The sequence below is a fragment of the Benincasa hispida genome, chromosome 2 (assembly GCF_009727055.1).
Source record: "Benincasa hispida cultivar B227 chromosome 2, ASM972705v1, whole genome shotgun sequence".
Taxonomy (NCBI): Eukaryota; Viridiplantae; Streptophyta; class Magnoliopsida; order Cucurbitales; family Cucurbitaceae; genus Benincasa; species Benincasa hispida.
In genome coordinates this window covers 38,343,686-38,364,056 of record NC_052350.1, presented here as the reverse complement: position 1 = coordinate 38,364,056, position 20,371 = coordinate 38,343,686, and the positions used below count along the sequence as shown (strand labels likewise).

Sequence of the window (20,371 nt, the reverse complement as noted above, 5' to 3'; positions counted from 1 at the left end):
TTGTGAATCTAATTCATTTGAATTAATTAATTTGAATCTTATTCAAATATCGCTCTTCAATTTAATTATAGATCATATCCATAATTCCATAATTAATTATATATTAATCCCATTCATATATAGTTTTCTCAAATTAATTTGAACAATTCAAATTATCCTTCTTAAGTATCCTCTAGTGCGCTAACGAGGGGACCTTGTGGACATGTAGATCAGAAGCTCCAACGATATGAGATTAATTGGTTAAACTCATTAATCAAGTTAATCAATATTCGTTAATTGTAGGTATATTCCACTAAAGACCCACAACTGCACTTTTCTCACTACAGATATATTTCTGTGTCCATGGATATAGATTAATTACTAGTAAGTTAGTTCTTCATAAGTGTTCGTAACTCCAACTGGGTCAAATTACCGTTTTACCCTTGGTTACCTCTAGCTCCTTAAGTACCTGTGCTTCTCTAATGAACAGCTTGTTTATGGTCCAATCAATAAACAAAGATCCCATTCAGGCCAATGAGAGGGTAGGACCCTTTGTTCAAGTCCCAGAGACATCACTTAAGGGAACACTCATCTACTTACCCTCGAGGAGGGAAGAAGTGAATTTTATATTATATTATTATGTTCCTAGCTCCCCACTCGCTCTTGTCTACAAAATCGTAGACATATTGGGTCGGCGAACTGGTCACCCTCACTCATGCAAATCAAAGGACAATCCCTCGTAAATAGGAGTTCATAATATACTCAGAATTAAGACTAAGCTGCCTAGGTCATCCTATTGAAATAGAAACCAGACTAGTCACGGTGTTACATTTAGTGGTTACTATTTTGCGGTCCAATCTTATGAAAAATCATTGCATAGGATACCCCCACTCGCATGTGACCTACACAAATGCGTTGGATCATTAGTTTGTATTAAAAACAAAGTAGGTCGTATCCATAGTGTTATCAGGATAAGGTACCCAACCTTATCCCTATACTATAGACCCTTTAGGTTGTGTCTTAAACATTGATCCCTGTATGTCTCCACATACAGTTCAAGACTCATAAGACAACCTTGGAAGTTAGGTTATTAGATTTAGGGTTATTAAGATAAAAAAGACAACAATACAAACAATAAAATTTATTGAATTAACATCTATAACTCTTTTTTGATGATGGTCAACTAATAACATTTACTATTTACACGTTTTAGGGCATAAAACCTAATAGTCAAATGAGTAAGATTGCTGAGAAACAGGGGATGAAGGTGGAGTGGCTGAAACGAGTTAAAGAGAGCTTGGGGTTGAGATTTGGAGGGAGGTTGGTATGCAAGGTTATTCTTATTATAACATAGATAAAGTGTGTAGCCTAACTTGCCACAAATTTGGCATTGAGGACGAGTTGAGCATGGAGGTCGATTTGGATGAGAAAATGGCCCATGAGCAGGACCAGAGTAAACAAAAGATTGGCGTGGAAAGGGGGGCATATTATTAGCAAAATGGGGAGAGGAACCAGGAGAAGCAAAGTTACCTGAAGGAGGCTTACCTAGAGAAGGAGGATGTTGATTGAAGGGTCTTTTAGTTGGAGAGAGGAAAAAATTTGTGAGGTTAGCTTGAACCATATTGAGCTGATCACAGACGTTTGTTTTTCCAACCGAGCATCATAAGCCAATAAGAGATCCCTAACATCAACTAGGGGCGGGTGATCAATCCTATTATAAATGTTTGTGACAAAAGCATTATACTCAAGACCTAATCCTTCCAATATATATCCGAGATGATCACGATAAAAAAGAGGCTCACTAAACGCGGCAAACCGGTCAGCAATATCCTTAATCTGTGTAAGGTATTGAGAAATAGAGAGTCCATCCTTTTTCACTCATTGAAGTTGAGAACGGAGACCCATGATCTAGGCTATAGAAGTTGATTCATAGACTCGTTTAAGAGTATCCCAGATTTCGAAAGCAGTTAAGCAACCAACGATTTCAGCAAGCTTATCTTTACTCAGGGAGGGAGTACAACCAACTCATGATTGTGCAACCAAACCATTGCTAAAACGTAAAGTGAGGATTCACCTGAATACAGAGCTGATCAAAATACTGAGGTGGCATTGGAATGGAGCCATCAATAAATCCTTGAACATCATAAGTGATGATAAAATTAAGAAGCTGGTTTTTTCAAAAGAGGTAATTCGAATCGGTGAGTTTGATAGACAGTGGTTGAGAAGGAGAGGGGAATAGACTAGGGTTTTGCGGTGGTGGAGCAAGATATTTAACAATTGAGTTGACGGATAAGGGTATAAGCCGTTGGTAGGTTGAAAGGGATGAAGACTTGGATTAATAGGAAAATTATGGTTTATTTGGAGACGGGGATGAAGTTGGGGAGGATGAGTTTGTGCAATGGGTGGAGTTAGAGACGGGGTTTGATTTTGACTGGTAGTAAGCTGTATGATTGGTGAATTTTGTGGCAGAGATGATGTAGACTGCTATGATGTAATTGGTAAAATGATGGAGGATGTTGTTGACGAAACCGTGAGGATGTTTTTTTATGAAACTATTGAAGAGGACGTTGAAGGTAGCGTGGAAGATGATGTCATTGCATAGAAAATAAAAAAGGGAGAACTGTAGCTTTGATACCATAAAGTAATATTTGGATGTTGATAATAATCCTCTCTGTGTGTTTATAGAGGCAGAGAATTCATTATTATATAGAAAATTAGGAAAACACGTATTCAATATAGATTGGTGCAAAGATAACAACCAAAACAAACAAAATACAGAAGATATAAAAGGGCAGAATAGTAAAATACAAAGAAATGAATGGAAAATCTTCTATTACCTACTGTTCAAGCATTTCTCTATTATTTCATGAATGTTCCGTTTAGATAAATCTTGTTCCGTTTAAATAAGTCTTATACACGTGTGAAAACATTAAATCTTTAAAATAAAAACTTAACAGTGCCTCTAAATTGATTCCATATAAAAAAGATTTTCATGTTTTTCAACAACTTAGAAGGAAAAAAGGTGAGAATTTTTCTCAGAGAAAAACATGAAAGAGTAGAAATCAGACTAAACACTTTTCTCAACAAGTGTTAACTACTAACTATCTTACCTAAGTTTATATAAATTTTCCATTAGGTAAAGAAACCAAACATTCATCTAGAGAAATTAAAGAAAAACTTGCTTGAGCACTCCCTCTTTATTGTCTCCATCATTTCTTGGTTGAAATGTTGTTACTTGTTAGTTGTTTTGGTGATCATGATTCTTTTTTCTTTTCCACTCTAGGATTTAATAGAGAGAATAAAAATAATAATATAACACTGTTTTCAGTGGACGAGGAAAAGTTTTTTGGCGTTGTGCCTCTCAATCTCTTTTATAGTGTCTTTGGAAAGAAAGAAATAGTCGAACTTTTTAAGATAATTTAGCTTCTTTGGATTCTTTTTGGGCTTTTGTTCAGCATACGGCCTCCTGGTGGTGTACGAATACATCAAATTCTTTTGTAATTTCCTCCTTTTGACGATTTTTAACAATTGGAAGGCGCTCTGTATTAATCTTCTGAGGTGGGGTCCTCTCAACCCCATGCCGTGTTCCTCTTTTTTGTTCGGAATATACTTGTTTGTTTCCTATAGAAAAAATAATAATATAGAAACGGTAGAAAAGGGGAACTCAAAATTGTAATACCATGTAAAGAAACAATACATATTGTAAAATCAGTGGCCAATTCTAGCCATATACATGTGTATCTCTATCTGCTTCTAAGCATAATTTCATGTCTACTTCATGTTTCTCGTCAATTCTCATTAGTACAAAGATTTATGTACACTTCCTCATTACCAATGTTGCTGCTGATGTTCCCTTGAAGAAAGGTGAAGAAGATTGTGGTAGAGCTTTGGTGAATCATATGAATTGACTGAACATCCTTGGGCCTTGGATACTGGCAACTGGACTCGAGCATCGGAATTGGGACGGAGTAGTCGCCTTTCTTGGCTACAAGCTCACCTTCTCCAATGCTCGGTGCTGAAGTTCAACTGGATAGTCACGAACACACCCTATTCGGGGCCCTGCACCAGTTGTCCATTTGCAAGATAGTTGTCTTCCCAGTTGATATGATTTTGTTTCTTTATGTGAGTTTATTCTTTTCAGTATTGATTCATCAGGAATGATCTCTACCTCGCAACTTCTATTTTCCTCTTCCAACACATTTTTCTCTCGAGCTTCGGTATCCAACTCCGAAGCAGATATTACAGATCTCATTTCTAGATTTTCTGCTGTGTGAAGATTGGTTAATTTTATACTCAAATCCATCGACCCACTTGGCTTGAATGTTTTGATGGTTGACGGTGTTTCTTGCTCTGAAAAATCTGATTTTCCACCAATGGTTTCTGCAGCAACAATCTCTGGAACGGCATCATCTGAATCACCACTCAATTGTTGAATCCCATCCTCCTCTGATGAGTCTTTTCGAACATGAAGATTGCCCTTTTGCATTTGTAGTTCATTCTCTTCCTCATCGTGTGGACTCATCTAATTTACAAGGAAACATGTAAACTATGTTCTGATTTCAATAAAATAACATCATAGATCTGAGTTTTCCAATTCTAACCTTCACATGAGTGAGATCAACATTGTTTTCCGCAAGGAAGGAGATAAATTCATGAAAGTTTTCTTCCGTGGGACGGTAATGACCACTATGAGGCCAAACTGCCTGTTTAAAAAGACAAGAAACTGTCATTAAACGATGAATGGACTCAAGGTTGAAGACACAAGCTATTCAAATAGTAGAAATTCGAGTGGGAAATGAACGAAAGAAAATTATACGTGCTCTGTGACATGTACCTGTAGGATGCCATTTTCAAGAGCCAATCTCCCAGCAGCCAGTGTGGCTCCTCCAGCCAAGAAACTCGAATGGTGAAACTTACCCTTCATTTTCTTTCCAACATACAAGGCTTTAGAGGTGCTGAGAACAAATATCCACTTCTCGTGCTTATCGACTCTCATCGTGTGAAGTAGTTCCCCAGATTGCTTGTAAATGAACTTCCCATCCTCCACAACAACTTCATAGGCTGTTCTTTCCAACTGAAAGAAAAGCATGTGGATGATTTGACATTCCATAACACACGAACTAAGAGAATAAATAACAATTCAATGCAGGTTTTAGAGGCTCACTGGACCCAAATACTTAATGCATTGCTGTTGAAGTTTCACTCTGGGACATTCTTCAACAAGATCTACTCCCTTCCCTTCTCCTATATCCAACCTACCAAAGTACAAACACTTTAGTTTGACTAATTTGTCTCAATGCGCAACATGTGCCAACACTTGTTGAACATATGTTAGATACTTGTTGTAGCTTGATATAAGTGTGTCCAAATGCAAGTTCAATACTTGTCAAGCCAAATTTGAATGCTCGTTAGTTAAGTGATTATATATATATATTATATAAATAACTACTTTCATTGAGAAAAAATGAAAGAAAATAAGAGCATACAAAAAAACCAAGCCCAAAAAACTTTCCTAGAGAAAGATTTCCAACTACATAAGATATTACCTAGGAAATAATTACAAAAAGTATTTGAAACCGAAGCCCAAAAAGATACATGAAACATCACCAAAAACCAAACTCCCTCTCCACCCCACAAAATACTCTGTTGATAAACCCCACACCCTTGCAAACCAAAGAAAACAACACTTCTCTTTGAAGGCAGATAGAGGAGGAACTCTCTGATTATTAAACAAACATCCCTTTGATGAGCAAGAGAAAAATCAAACTCTTGAAAGAAGTCATTCCATGCTGATCTTGCAAACTAACACTCTCAGAGAAGGTGATCCAAGTTTTCCTCTATCTTCCGATAAAGGATGCAACAAAAAGGATCCATTAACGAAGGCATCTTTCTCAAAAGCCTATCCGTTGTATTCACGCGACCAAGAAAAACTTTCCAAGAAAATAATTTGACTTTCTTTGGAATCTTAATCCTCCATAAAACATCAAAAGACCGACTCAATAATAGGAGAGGGATCCAATAGATTCCTATGGAAAGACATACAAGAGAAGTCCTCTGTGGGGGTAGGACTACAAACACGAGCATCCTTTCTCCGAAGCCTAGAGTCAAAACCCTCAATCAAGGAAAGAAGAGAAGCCATCTCCGTCGTTTCCTATTGGACAAAGGCCCAACTAAAACCAAAGGAGAAAGAAACCAAAATCCTCAACCAAACCAAAAAATTCGACACCCGACGATTTTTCAAGGAGGACAAATGATATAATCAAAGAAATGTAGAAGAGAAAGGTCTATCCCCCACTCAATGATCTCCCTAATATACGTTTCCTTACTATCTCCCACAACACAAAAAACAAAATGGGAAAAAGAAGGGACATGAAAAGAAATATCTCTTCGCAGATTTTGGTGTGTATCTTTAACCCCTTTCGCCACCCACTCACAGGGATTGGACCGTGCTTGCTCACAATAATCTTCTACCACAAGGATTTAGGCTCAAAGGAAAAATGCTAAAGCCATTTAGGTAATAGAGCTTTGTTGCACAATCTTAAATTTTCGAGCTCTAACCTCTCTTGATTCGCAGGTTTCCCCACAACATCCCAGCTAACAAAATGAGGCCTTTTCCCTTCCTCCACCCTTCCCTCTCATAAGCTTTTTAATGCTCTTGCAAACTGAGACAAACACACTGAAGAGAGAAAAGTAATAGATGGGGATTCCACTCAACACCGATCTGATGAGCGTCAATCCCCAGCTATGGAAAAGAAACTTTTCTTTCATGAAGCTAATCTCTTCCTAATATTCTTTATGGGGAATCCCAAAACAAGATAACTCTCGAATTACCCTCCAAAGAAGAGGCTGAGGTAGGATGAAGGAAAGGAGCCAACATCACAACCAACCAATCTAGTGCATCTATTAAGTTATTCCTTCTTGCAATTTATACCCAATATCTGATACTTATGTTAATTTTAAGCCCCAACATCCCCTCAAAGAACCCTAGAATGTGATTGAGGATAAAGAATGAGTCCTCTTTGCTAGAGCAGAAGAACATCGTGTCATTAGCAAACTGAAAGTGAGATAGAGCCACCTCCTTAGAACCAACCAACCTTAAAGGGATCAAGAATGCCTCCTTCCACCCCCTTGTAAATGATACAACTTAAGACATCCACAACCAATAGGAATAGGAAACGAGATAAAGGGTCCTCCATCCACCCCCTTTATTGAACCCTTCGGAGATCCATTGATAAGGACCAAATAATTCACATTTCTAATGCATCCCCACATCCACATCCTCCATTTATACCTAAAGCCTTTCTTTTCCATCACCCTATCCAAGAAATCCCAGTCAACATGGTGAGAAACCCGATTTTAAAAATCACTTCTTCCTTTTTCTTGGTTCTATAATTCTCAATGGTCTCGATTGTTATTAGTTAAGTATAACAAAGGGACAGAAAACTAAGTATAATGAAGGGGCACAAATAGTAAAATATGACCGAAAAAAATAATAAGGTTTGAGACTGGAATATATCATCCTCGTTTTTTTAAGCTTATTGACCTCAAATTTTCTTTAGGATTAAAATTGATATACATTCCAATAAACTTATTGTTGTTGTGCCATTGTGTCCATCCATGCCTTGACTCTCATCTAAATCAATATCCACGCTTCTTAGTATCCAACATGTTTTACTCTAAACCTTTAGCTTCCAGAAAACCTGAATTTTAGTATTGGAACCTTTAAAAAATTTGGTCAAGGAATGTACCAATAGAAAAAGGGTTGTTCACTCTGGGAATGAAGCCATTTATCATAATAAAACTGTAGGTTCTGGCCATAACGATGTCGTGGATCAATCTGGCAACAGAAAAAGAAATTACAATTGATAACAGTGAGTTAAAATTCAAAAACTGGTACTATGTAACACTTTATATTTCTCAAATCCAATAGACTTAACAGCCTCAAGCCAGTGTTGTAAAGCCAGCATTTGAGCTTTGTCATTTTTAGACAAACCCTTTCCAACCTGTTATGTTTTTGAAAACATATGGTTAGGTACTTTTGAGATGTTTGTTAGGTTCATGACAATATGTAGTAAAAAATAGTGAAGCTACTCTAGCAGCTCTGGTTCTTGCTCGAGACCACCGCGAAATGGCGGTTTTTTGTTTCTCGATGTCGAAAAATGATATAGAACTCCTCCTGAGATCAGCAAAATTCAACAGTTTCCACCTGAAACATAGACAAGGCACTGAGAACAAGCTCAAGAAAGATTCATTTTGATTCAGAACAATGACACACGCCAGCATACATACCAACTCTTCTCTGCAAGAACTGCACAATCAGCCAGCCTTCTCCTGGTTCTGAAGCTTTTATAAACTTTCTGTAATTCAATTGCTGCTGTGTCCTCCAGATTCGTTGGAACGAGATCCGTCATTGTTCGGATCCCATCATGACTCTGGGGTGTAGGAGACTGATTCACCATGTCTTTGCTCTTTGGACTATTAGCAAGAACATCCAACTCTTCCTCCCGTAGAGGAATATCTGTTGTCTCCATTGAACTCATCTTCTCCAACGATTTGATTATTGTAGGCTTCAAATCTCCACTATTGGAACTGCAGGATCGCTCAAGAGCTTTTACTTCATCATCGCCAAAATTGATGAATTTCACAGTAATAGAATCCGATTCTACCCCATTTTTCGCATCAATGTATTTGGCCAAAGGACACGAAAAGAAAGCCCCCATTTTAGCAAAAATGGTTCAGCAAAGCCAAGATGAACACTATTCCTGTAACATGAAGTTCCTAGAAATAAGAACAAAAAATCCAACAACAAATGAAGTGATAAATCTTCAAGGAATAGACAGAGTCAGTCTCTTAACAAACAAGTAGAATTTATCCCCCCCAAAAAAAGATTCGTGCACAATCAATACCAAGGATACTTCACAAGAAAACAAAGAATTGAAAGATATAAATGCTAAACTTGAAGTCCAAGGAGAGTTTCCCTTAACTTTCAAACCCACAATAACGAAATAACAGCAATAAGAGCAGTATACTTTTCATTAAAAGCAGAACTGAGGATGGCCTAGAACCAAAGAATTGTGAGATAGGCCATGAACAGTAAAAGACCAATTTCATCAAGAAACCCAGATTCTTGAGCTCCACCATTCAATAACCATTTGGTGTTTGGTGTTTGGTTTTTTAATATTTCATCAATTGATTTCTTTGTTTTTTATGTGTACTATGTACTTTCTACTGAAAATTCAAATGTTTGTCTAATTAAACAAATTCCAGCCAGCAACAATAGTGGGGCTTCAGAAATAGACAGAAAAAACAGCATCAAGCACAGACCCAACTTAAGAAACTAGCAGTGTATCAGAGAGAATGAGAAGTGAAAACAGAAAAAACCAAACAACTAGATTTCTACAACTTTTCATTCGTGTATGCATTTACTGTTTTCCATCTCAAGCTTATGGTTTATACTTAGTATTCATTGTTGTTTTTATTCATTTAAATTGTAGTACTTTCTTTTCATCTATGCGCTAGTGTACTTATTCTCTTTTACTTCATAGTTCAATTTCTTCTCCTCCAAGTTTTCTCTACTTATTTTGCTTTATTTCTTTAATAATCATGAGATAAGCTTCTCGTTGGGATTCTGTTAGGTACTTAAGTACCTTGGAGAACCACACCCTAAAAGCTAGCGATTAGGATGGGAGAGCCAAGCCACTTAAGTACCACATTGGTCATCCCATTCCTAACAATACCCCCATCCCTGGAAAGCCGACTTCTCGGTTACTCTGACAATATTTCACTCAGCCACACCCAGTCAGAACCCTTCGTCGGTTCCACTCCGAAACGTCGACAACCAGCTCTGATACCATTGTTGGGTACTTAAGCACCTTCACTAGAAAAATTTCGGGCTTTAATATCGGTTGGAAAAAGTGAAATTGGATGTATAATGCCGGTTTAAAAAAAACGGATCTTTAATGTCGGTTTTAAACTGACATTGAAGATGGGCTTTAATGTTGGTTTTAAACCGACATTAAAGGTCTAATTTTTTTTTCTTACTTTATAAAAAAATCCTTTTTATATTTCAGCAGATCTCGCGCGTCGACCCCAAACCCTTTCATTTCTCTCTTACCCAAACCCTATCTCTCCTTGGTCATGCGAATCAGGGTTTCCGTTCGTCCGTCCGTGGTTGTCCGCCGTCCGTCCGTCGGTCTCCGTCAGTCTCCATCACGTTTGTCGTCCGTTCGTCAGTCTCCAACCGTCAGTCTCCATCGCGTCAGTGTTCAAATCTGTAGCCGTGGGTCGTCTCTACCGTGGGTCGTCTCTGCCAGTGGGTCGTCTCTGCCGTTTGCCATTGCTCGTCTCTGCCACAAATCAAATACTCTGTTGATATTATAATATTTACACGGGTCCTTAGTCTTCTAAGAGGTATTCATTTAAACATGAACTGATTTTAACTTACAACAGAGTAATTGATTTTTTTTTTCTGAACTCCAAAAGGTTAATGTAGGTCTTTCTTCCTTGATGGATGTTTGCATAGCATATTTAGATATCATGAGACCGTTTGTTGAATTTGTGAATTATTGACAAATACCATCATGATATATAAATCTGTGAAAAAATAAGGTATTTTTCTTCTTTAGAAAGGTTCTGGATTCTTATATGCAGGTTCATGACAGCAAATTCTCAAGCCCTCCATTATTGGGTAAACATTACATGATAGTATAAATTTTTAGACTTTCTTTTTAGGATTGTTGATTCATTGTTTGCATATGTTAAATTGAGATAAGAATTAAATTATTTCAGAGTAAGGTTCTTTTGGAAAGTAGTTGAATTAGAATCTTTCAGCCAACTCATTTGAGCAATAATGAAATGATTTTGAGTGAAAATTTTCATTTGTTAGGTTCAAGTTTGATGTGTAAGGCTAAATTTTGATTCTTAGGGATTTGGAAGGAAGATAGGAAGATTGCATTAGACATGTTTTAAGAAGGTTGACAAGTGGAGAAGGTGCACCCAACACAAAAATGACTACATAACAACATTAATAACAAGTACAAGGTAATATTTATAAGATGCTTATCTAAAAAGTCTATTTGTTCTATTTGATCTAAATTTGTTGATGTTGCATATTTTACAATCATAATTTTATGCTTTTAAATTTTTCCTTGTTATTGTTTTTTTTTTTTTTTTTTTTTTTTTTTTTTTTTTTTTTTTTTTTTTTTTTAGATTAAGTTGCATATTTTACAATCATGGATAAGGCATGGATGAAAATGAATAGAATGTCAGTTGAGTATGGTTTAGGGTTCGAGATGGTTATTAAAAATGGTCTACAATATTCAAATATACCGAATGTCATAAGTTATCCATGTTTGAAGTGTGTGAATGCAAAGACTCTAAATGTGAACAAAATAAGATATCACTTGTTTTTTAATGGTATAGATCAAAGTTATCAGACATTGATTTTTCACGGTAAATCATTACTGATTAAGAGAAACAATGAAAATGTGTCTACTAGTGAAAGAGACGAAGTTGATGAGGATGAGGATGATGTTGATGTTGATGACACAATTGGTATATTTGAGGCTGCATACAATAATTATTTTATCTAACCATGATCTGTTTATTATTGGAAGATTAATATATAATATTTTTTGGTGTTCATGGGGTATTTGGTGTTAAGTATTCATGGAACTAGTACTAATTGATATTTGTGAATGAGAGAAATGATGGCTTGGTGTAAGTATTCTATGAAAGTCTGGTATTGTTATGCAAATGTTGGTGATTAGTGTGTTTATTTCATATTTTGATGAGTATATGTAATGGATTAGAAATATTAATTCTTGTTTGTGGATAAATTCATAGGTGAAAGATAAATATTAATGGGCTTGCCAGGTAAAATTTTTTAATATAAAACAATGACGGATATTTCCTGACCCAACACGAGACATATAATGTCATTTTTAACTTATTGACCAAAAAAATGGATTCGGCAACCGACATTAAAGAACTTTAATAACACTATCTTCAATGTGTTATTTTTGGGATGGGACAACCAAACCACTTAAGTACCACATTAATCATTCCATTCTAACCAATGTGGGACAAAGGCATTCCATACTACCTTGGTTCCTAACAGATTCAAATATATATAAATACCTAAACAGAAAGTAAGTTCCACCATGGCTCACTACTTTTATCCGGTTGTTTTATTGAGTTTGAGTTTCATTGTTAGCTTAAAATGATCACTTAAGTTATCATATCTTGTATGTGACTAAAACTTGAAAAAGTTAAGTTGAACACATATTTTCATTAAAAAAAAAACTTTTTTTTTTTTTGTACTTAGACATAGGATAAAAACCCATAGAGTCATTAAAGTTGTATGGACATATGTGTTTAATTGCTTAGTCCCGTAAAAACTCTTAGAAAGGGTTGAATAAGTGTTGAACTTCACTTACAATTTTAAGTGTTAATTAGAGTATGTTGTAGGCTCATTTTAACAATCTTTTGCTCGAACCATACGAAATTGGAAAGAGTGAGATATAGATGCAAAGGGTAACAAGACGAGAATGAGCCTCATTTAGTTGTGCACTTTGCAAGCGCATGGTGGATGCATTTTTTACTAAGGTTGAAACATATTTGAAATTTTCATTCTCATTAGTATTTTTACTTTGATTTATTTTCTACTTACTTTTAATTTAGCACCAAAACCCGCAACCGAAAAAGAGGTCTTCGTCAGCATTGTGTACTTGCAGTAAGGGGTTTCTGTCTCGATGCACCCTTCACTTAAAAATAACATGCCTAGAAATAATATGAGAAATTATTTCAAATGGTAGAACTGTTGAAAATATTTACAAGATATAGTAAAATTTTAAAACGATCATTCTAAAATTTTGGTATATTTTGTAAATATTTTGATTTATTTTTCTATATTTAAAAATATCCCAAATATATATTGTAGAGAATAAAAGATTATTGTATCCGGTTATACATGTAAATATTATCAAGATTTTACGGAAATCAATTGTTTTTGTATTTGTATTATGAAATTTGTAATGATGACCTCGTCTAGTATTAATAGATTAATTAATAAAAAATCAAAGTTAAGTTGAGCAATAAAAACAATTAGTTAATAATAAAATAATCATTTTAATTTAATAGTTAATTATAAATACTTTAATCCCTTAAAAAAATATATAAATACTATTAAAGATGAATGCTTACACTACCTAATTTAATTAAAAAAAATATTTGGGTACATCTTAGGTTGTACCCATCTTTGTGGTGCCAAATCAAGTTTCCAATCATAAAGGAAAATTCAGTTCTATAGTACTAATTAGACTTTTCTTTAGAAAAATAGCAAATCACGGAAGCATTTTGAATTATAGTAAAAGGCATGTATCGCACGTGAGTTTCTTTTCTTGGAAATCCGAAAATTTCCTAACCAACTATTTTAATTCCAATGTAATTAATAGTGCATCTATCTTAATTACACTATAATTAATTTCTCTAATTTGTTGAAATGTGGACTCTATTGATTTCTTTTGAGATTTTTATTTTGAACTAAGTTTGTTTTTCATCCAAAAAATTGGGCATAAATTACATGATTTTAATTTGAAATTGTATCTCAACAATCTTTTATTTTAAAATTTTATTTTGAATTTTTCAAATTATTTCTTAACTAACTTTTTATATCTATATTATATTGTCTCTTAATTCTAACCAAATCATCCATTTTAACATTGTTTTTAACATTGTCTTATTATGGATGGTTTTTATCTATGGCAAGTACTTATAAACTTTCTTGTTTTATTACTGTTTATTTTTCAATATATTGTTAGATTTGTTATATTCTTTATATGTTTACAATTTTAGTACAATATATATCATTTTATTAACGTTTTCACATCCTTTTGCTGCAAAATAATCCTATATAACTATGTGTAAAATGTTGTTTTTTACAATTTTTTATGTCATGCTTGTTGATTTCAATCTTTTTTTTTTCTAAATGGTTTCAATTTAAGTTACAGAGTAAAAGATAATATTGTATTTGTATATTATTCTCTGTGATTGATTCTATAAATCTAACGTTGGTTGTGAACATTTATAGATGATTTTTATCTATTGTAATACTTATAAGCTTTGTCGTTTTATTACAGTTTAATTTTTCAATATATTGTTAGATTTGTTTTGTTCTTTATATGTTTTCAATTTTAATTACATTGTATTTATCATTTAATCAACGTTTTCACATCGTTTTGTTACAACATGATCCTATAAAACTGTGTGAAATGATTTTTTTTCAAGTTATGTGTAAAATAATGTTATAAGTAAAATTGTGATAGTTTTACTTATAACATTGTTTTTTATTTTTATCGAAAAGATTGACTAGTTATCACTATATGGGAATAACTAGTTATGTACATAGATTACACACTTCCATATGCTTGATTCTAAGATAATTAAAATGGAATGGAATAAAACAAACATTGTATGCATTAATTGTTAGATTTTATGTCCTAAAACTCGCAGTTTGTAAAAGTTAACATATTCTATTATCAATAAAAGATGTTATTTAACATTTCTTCAATAAAGGTACTAAATCTATTAATTGCATTGAGTCCAAATCCAATAAACTAAGATTCATGGCTATTACATGAATACTTGAACTTTATGTGGAAACATAAAGATGGATCAAGTTCGAGTAAATAGCCAAAACGGTCTATAGTACATGATTAAGGTTGTGTACCTTATTTTGGTAATACTATTAATGTGGCCTACTCTGTAGCTATTACAAATTATTGTAAAGATATTACAAACGAAGTGATCCAGATTCGTTCATGTAATGACATGAGAAGTGGGGGAGTCCTATGCAATGAGTTTGCATAAGATCAGACCAAGAAATAAGTCACTCTTACTTTATAATGTTGTTTAATATTTAAGACTGACTATTTCGTTTAGATGATCTAGGTAACTCGATCTTAATCTTGAGCTAACTATGAACTCATGTTTATTCGGGATTATCCTTAGATTTGCATAGGTGAGGGTTGGCTTAATAGCGCTAACTCAATAAGCCTCCCATTTTAGGGATAAGACCAGGTAGATAGTTGGAGACACAGGGTGCAAGACAGAATTCACGCCTACCCGATTTAGAGATAGGAGAAAGGTTGTTCTCTTAAATACTGAATCTAGGTCTTGAACAAGGGTCCCACCCTCTCACTAGCTCAATAGGGATCCAGTTTAATGATTGGATCATAAACCAATTGTTCATTAGAGGATCTGTTGGAATTTAAGGAACAAGACATAATATCGAGAGTAAAACAGCATATTGACCCAGTTGGTATTACGAACAACCTGTGAAGGGTCGACTTACTAGTTATAGTTATATCGTGTGGACACAAATATATCTACAATAAGGAGAGTGCAACTCTCGAGCTATAGTGGTGTGATTCGATAGTTCGAATACTGATTAATTCGGTCTAAAGAGTTTAGCAAATTAATCTTAATCGTTGGAGCTCATGATCTATAGGACCATAAGGTCCCTCTACTAGTTCGTAAAACATGAACACCTTGAATTATTAAATTGAGTGAATTTGGAACAATATCAATTTGAATTTCAATTTGAAAATGTTCAAATTGAAAATAGGGTTTTTGAGTTTGAATTAGTTCAAATTTAAATTGGGGTTTGCATAATTATATTTGATATAAATAAAGTTTAATTTATTGAAATTAAACAAAATTGGAGAGTGTATAATAATTAAATGTTGATTTAAATATTAACTATATGAATTAGATTCATATTTTAAATTAATGATATTAAATTAGTTAATTAATTAAAAATCAAATTAATTTTCAATTTTAAAATTTAATTTAAGAAATTGGATTTTTAATTTTAGATTTGATTAATTAAGAACTAATTAAACCAAAATTAGATTAATTGTAGAATTAATTGAATGGAAAATAAATTGGAAATTGGAAAAACATGAAAATGGGTTTTCCCCACTTTCATCTTGAAGCATGAGGTACAACTCATGCATCTTCACACAAATCCACTCTCCAATTGAAGTAGTTGTTGGCCAATTTCATTACTGAAGTTACCTGCATGTAGTTGAGTAGTAAAACACTTCAAAAAATTGGCTAAGAGAAGGAGAATGGACTGAGAATTGGAAGCTGAAAAGTTGGTTTCTGCTTCATCTTCTTCTTCCTTTTCAAACCCAAAAATACACTTACCAAATTCACTCAAATCTGAGTTCCACCACTCAATTTTAAGGCTGAGAATAGTAGAGAAGATCTCTTGGTGCTTCATTGTCGATTTGAGGCTGATTTGGAGTGAAGAGCAGCTTGGAATTGGAAGATTTCATCAAAGGTATGTTTATTTCAAACCCTCTTGTGAAAGCATGCTTTTAGAACTCAAATAAATGTAATTAGAGTGCTTATTGATTCTGTTTGCTTCCGTTGCATGCTAGTATATTCTAAAGAGAGGTTGTAGCCACTATGTTCAAGACCCAAAATCAGCCCTTAAGGGAACAATCTATTTACTTACCCCCTCTTCAGAGAAGAAGTGAATTCCATCTTGTGTAACTGAGTTCCCAACTCCCCAATCAGATAAATCCCCAAAAAGGTAGCCTTGTTAAGTTAGTAATCTGGCCACTCTCACCCATACTAATCCAAGGACCGCCCTTAAAGGTAGGAGTTTCCAAAACACTCAGGATTAAGGTCATGTCACCTATGGTCGTTTAGGTGAGATGTAAGTCTCAAGTATCAACAACGTTATATAAAAAGACTAGTCATCTCGTGGTCCGGTCTTATATAAACTCTTTATATAGGACACCCCTGCTCACATGTCTTCACATGAATGGTCAGGATCAACCATCTGTAGTAGTTCACAACACTTGCAAACCTCTTCAAAGTGGGTTATATCTGTAGTGTCACCAGGATCAGGTATTCCTCCTTAATCCTTATGCTACAGACCTTTTTAGTTATCATTTAAGGCATGATCCACTTGTATATCTCATATACATGCTTAAGTTTTCATACAATAACCATGGAACTTTGTTTATTGGATATGAGTAAATGCAAAAATAAAATAATTCTTATTTTATTCATTATAATGTGTACAATGTTTACAAACTATGAGACTTCGCATGTTCTATAGACCCAGACTATCCAAATGACCCTCGGACACTTTAGCTGTGAGAGCCTTTGTAAACGGATCAACAATGTTGTGCTCCAATGCGATCTTCATGACTGTCACATCACCGCGATGCACAATCTCCCTGATCAAATAATATTTCTATTTTATATGCTTGCCTCTACGATGACTTCGAGGTTCCTTCGAATTTGCCATAGCCCCGTTGTTATCACAATAAAGAGTGATCAACAAATTCATATTTGGAACAACTTCCAAATATGTAAGGAATTTTCTCAACCAAACAGCCTCTTTAGCTGCTTCACAAGCGGCTACGTATTTGGCTTCCATAGTGGAATCGCGATGCATCCTTGCTTGATGCTTCGTCACACTACAACCCCTCCATTCAGAGTGAACACTGACCCTGATGTCGATTTACGAGAATCTCTATTAGTCTGAAAGTCAGAGTCTGTGTATTCTGTAAAGATCAAATCCTTATGTCCATACACGAGCATGTAGTCCCTTGTTCTCCGAAGATGCTTGAGGATCATTTTGGCCACCGTCCAGTGATCTAATCCTGGATTGGACTGATAACGACTGTGTGAAACCCGGATCTTCATTTTCCTACTTAAGTAAGTGATTAAGGGGTTAATTAGGAGAAAGTTAAATCCTATGTTATGTAAATAATCTAATAATTTTACAATTGTCATAATAACTGTAATAATTTCACCTTCTGTGGATCAACAATTAGTAAGAGTGAATGTAAACTATAATGGTTAGGTATTATAGTTATGATAACCATATTTGATCCTGGAGTACAAGTAGAGAGGACCCTAAAAGGATAAAAAGAAGAGAAAACCTTGAAGACTTAAATCCTGAATAGTGAAGAAATGATTGAAGAACTGAAGAAAATATAGAAAATTATTTAGGAAAATTCGTGTGGAAGTTGCACGAAGATAAACTATATTCACAGTAGCTAACGAGATTGGAGAGAAAGTTGGAGAGAAAATGGATAGAGCGAGATTAGAGAGAAAATGGGAGAGGAAATGGGAGAGAGCAAGATTGGAAAGAATGAGATTGGAGAGAGCAGTTTGAGCAAGAGTTTGAGCGAGAAAGTGGGGGAGAGCGAGAGTTTTAGCGAGAGTGGAGAGAGCGAGAAAGTTGGAGAGAGCGAGAGTGGAGAGAGCGAGATTGTGAGCGAGAAAGTGGGAGAGAGCGAGAGTGGAAAGAGCAAGACCAGCGAGAAAGTGGGAAAGAGCGAGAGCAGCCTGAACGCCTCATTCGAACGTCACGCCCACGCGATCGAAGGAAACTGCCTGTGCATCGAACGGCCGGGCATTTATGCGTTGAATTTGGCCACGATCTTATAGATTATGCATGGAAAACCCTAAATTGAATACAAACAAAGATTGAAGACGCAAGGGCCAACATCAACCAAAATTAGGTGTCTTATTAAGAGAAATTCTTAAACCCTAAGAAATTGTGGTGGATGCGTATGGAAAGAACACCTTGAGCCAAAGTGAGGTAAGCTTGCGTTGATGATGGGAGAAGTAACCACTTAGCCATGCAGCCAAGTAGGTGGTGTCAACACCATAGGAGGGTTTGACGCCTATAAATAGAGCCTTTGGGATTTCATTTTCAAATCACAAATCATAAAATTCGTAAAAAGAGGGGGAGAGTAGAGTGCATTGGACAGTGAGGGTGGAGGAGAATGTATCAACTTGAGATGAGAAGATCTCCCAATCTACTCAAGCGTTTGATGTAATTCCAAAGCCATATTAAAGATAAGAGAGTCTAGTTTTCATAATGATACTTCCGGAGAAGAATCTCTAAGGAATTTGGCTAGAGAATGAGAAAAAGACAGAGGGGTCGAGCTATCAGGTAAGCTGGGCCAGTCTTGATGTTTGGATAATTACGGCTAAACCATGAAGAGTTATGAGCTAAGATTTTATGGTAAGCTTTTTGAGACATTTTAGAATAGTTTTTTAGAAGGAAGTATCTCAAAATAGGGTTTATAACTATGAGTAATCTAAGCTGTAAGTTGGATCTGGATTCTAGGGGTAAAAAGGGAGCCCGAGGTAGAAAAGGGAACTATTAGAAAGGCTCCTAAGCAATTAAGGTGAGTGTTAGGTTGCTTTGATAAATAAATGCATAGTAGGAGTGTTATTATAGCTTGAATACGTACTGTGATTGTCATATAACTTTGATATATTATGAGTATTATATAACTTTAATACGTATGCTGAATGTTATACAACTTTAGTATGTACATGCATATTATGAGTATTTACTTAGCTTTATACTATGATATAGGATTATATGCATATGTAAATGTAAAATCCATGCTTTTGATGATAGGATGATTGCCATGATATTGTTTGTGTAATGACTATGGAAACTGCGATTATGCCCGGGATATTGTTAGCATGCTTAACAAAAGGTGCTTGGCGGGAAATAATGGTCGACTTCGGTCGGCGGGGAAAAATGGTCGGCTTCGGTCGGCGGGGAAAAATGGTCGGCTTCGGTCGGCGGGAAATAATAATCGGTGACGACCGGCGAGAAATATGGTCAAGTACCTAAGCATTGCTAGCGAGATAAATAAAATGGTCGATGTGCACATTGGCGGGAATTGGGGTCATAGGAAGGTTTCCATAGGTGATTGTATTGATTAATGATATGATATGCATACCACGTGTAGCATTTTGGAATAAAGGTTAATCATTGCATGAATAATCCATGATCATGCATGGGTACACTGTGATTATTATTATGTGATTGATTTCCCAAAAATGATGATTTTCAAAGTGATTTCTGTCTTAAAAGAACCACTCACTGGGCTTAGTAGCTCACACTCTGCAAAATGTTTTCTTAGTCCCCCCCTCAGGTAGCGGAAGATGAGGAGTTCCAGGGTGCTTCTAAGGTCAAGGTCTGCCATGTGCCCCAATTACACTTCTGGGGGGTTTTTGCGGTTGTCGTTGTAAACTTTGTTGTTAAGTCCTTAAGTTGTATAAACGTTATATCACTGCCGTAATAAAAGATAGGCCTACTTAATCCGTTATAGTTTATCTCCTTGACTTAATCATTCCGCTATGTATAAGTTATAGTATGGTATCAGAGTTATTCCGCAAGAATCATTAGGCATTAAGTGTCAGCTCAAGGGTTGATAACTACTGCAGTCACATCCCTCTCCCAGGCTAAGAAGGTGATCTGGGGGCGGGGTGTGACAAACTGACAATCCCTATTGCATAGCAAATGTCAGGTTTGGTATATAACATTGCATACATT

At 35.2% G+C, this 20,371-nt stretch overlaps 1 protein-coding gene across 2 annotated transcripts; it reads right to left on the bottom strand.

Annotated features, from left to right (window-relative positions):
* Nucleotides 1–3,641: 3,641 nt before the first annotated feature.
* On the bottom strand, nt 3,642–8,840 carry LOC120070552 (IQ domain-containing protein IQM2-like). Of its 2 annotated transcripts, XM_039022344.1 has the most exons (8): nt 8,269–8,840; nt 8,071–8,185; nt 7,917–7,982; nt 7,728–7,816; nt 5,144–5,234; nt 4,814–5,053; nt 4,581–4,682; nt 3,642–4,501 (listed from the first exon to the last, which is right to left on the bottom strand). In XM_039022344.1, exons 1-8 carry the CDS (start codon nt 8,697–8,699, stop codon nt 3,965–3,967), a joined length of 1,671 nt encoding a protein of 556 aa, XP_038878272.1. In that variant the 5' UTR covers nt 8,700–8,840; the 3' UTR covers nt 3,642–3,964. The 2 variants fall into 2 exon arrangements, with proteins under 2 accessions (XP_038878272.1, XP_038878273.1); XM_039022345.1 differs by lacking the exon at nt 7,917–7,982 and having other exon boundaries at nt 8,269–8,839.
* Between the last annotated feature and the right edge of the window lie 11,531 nt (nt 8,841–20,371).

Excerpts from the sequence above, each read along its gene's own strand:
- LOC120070552 (XM_039022344.1), bottom strand. The coding sequence starts at position 8,699 with ATGGGGGCTTTCTTTTCGTGTCCTTTGGCCAAATACATTGATGCGAAA. Across the intron at positions 8,186-8,268 it reads GTTCTTGCAGAGAAGAGTTG|GTGGAAACTGTTGAATTTTG; the intron begins GTATGTATGCTG and ends TCTATGTTTCAG. Across the intron at positions 7,817-7,916 it reads TACAACACTGGCTTGAGGCT|ATTGATCCACGACATCGTTA; the intron begins GTTAAGTCTATT and ends TTCTGTTGCCAG.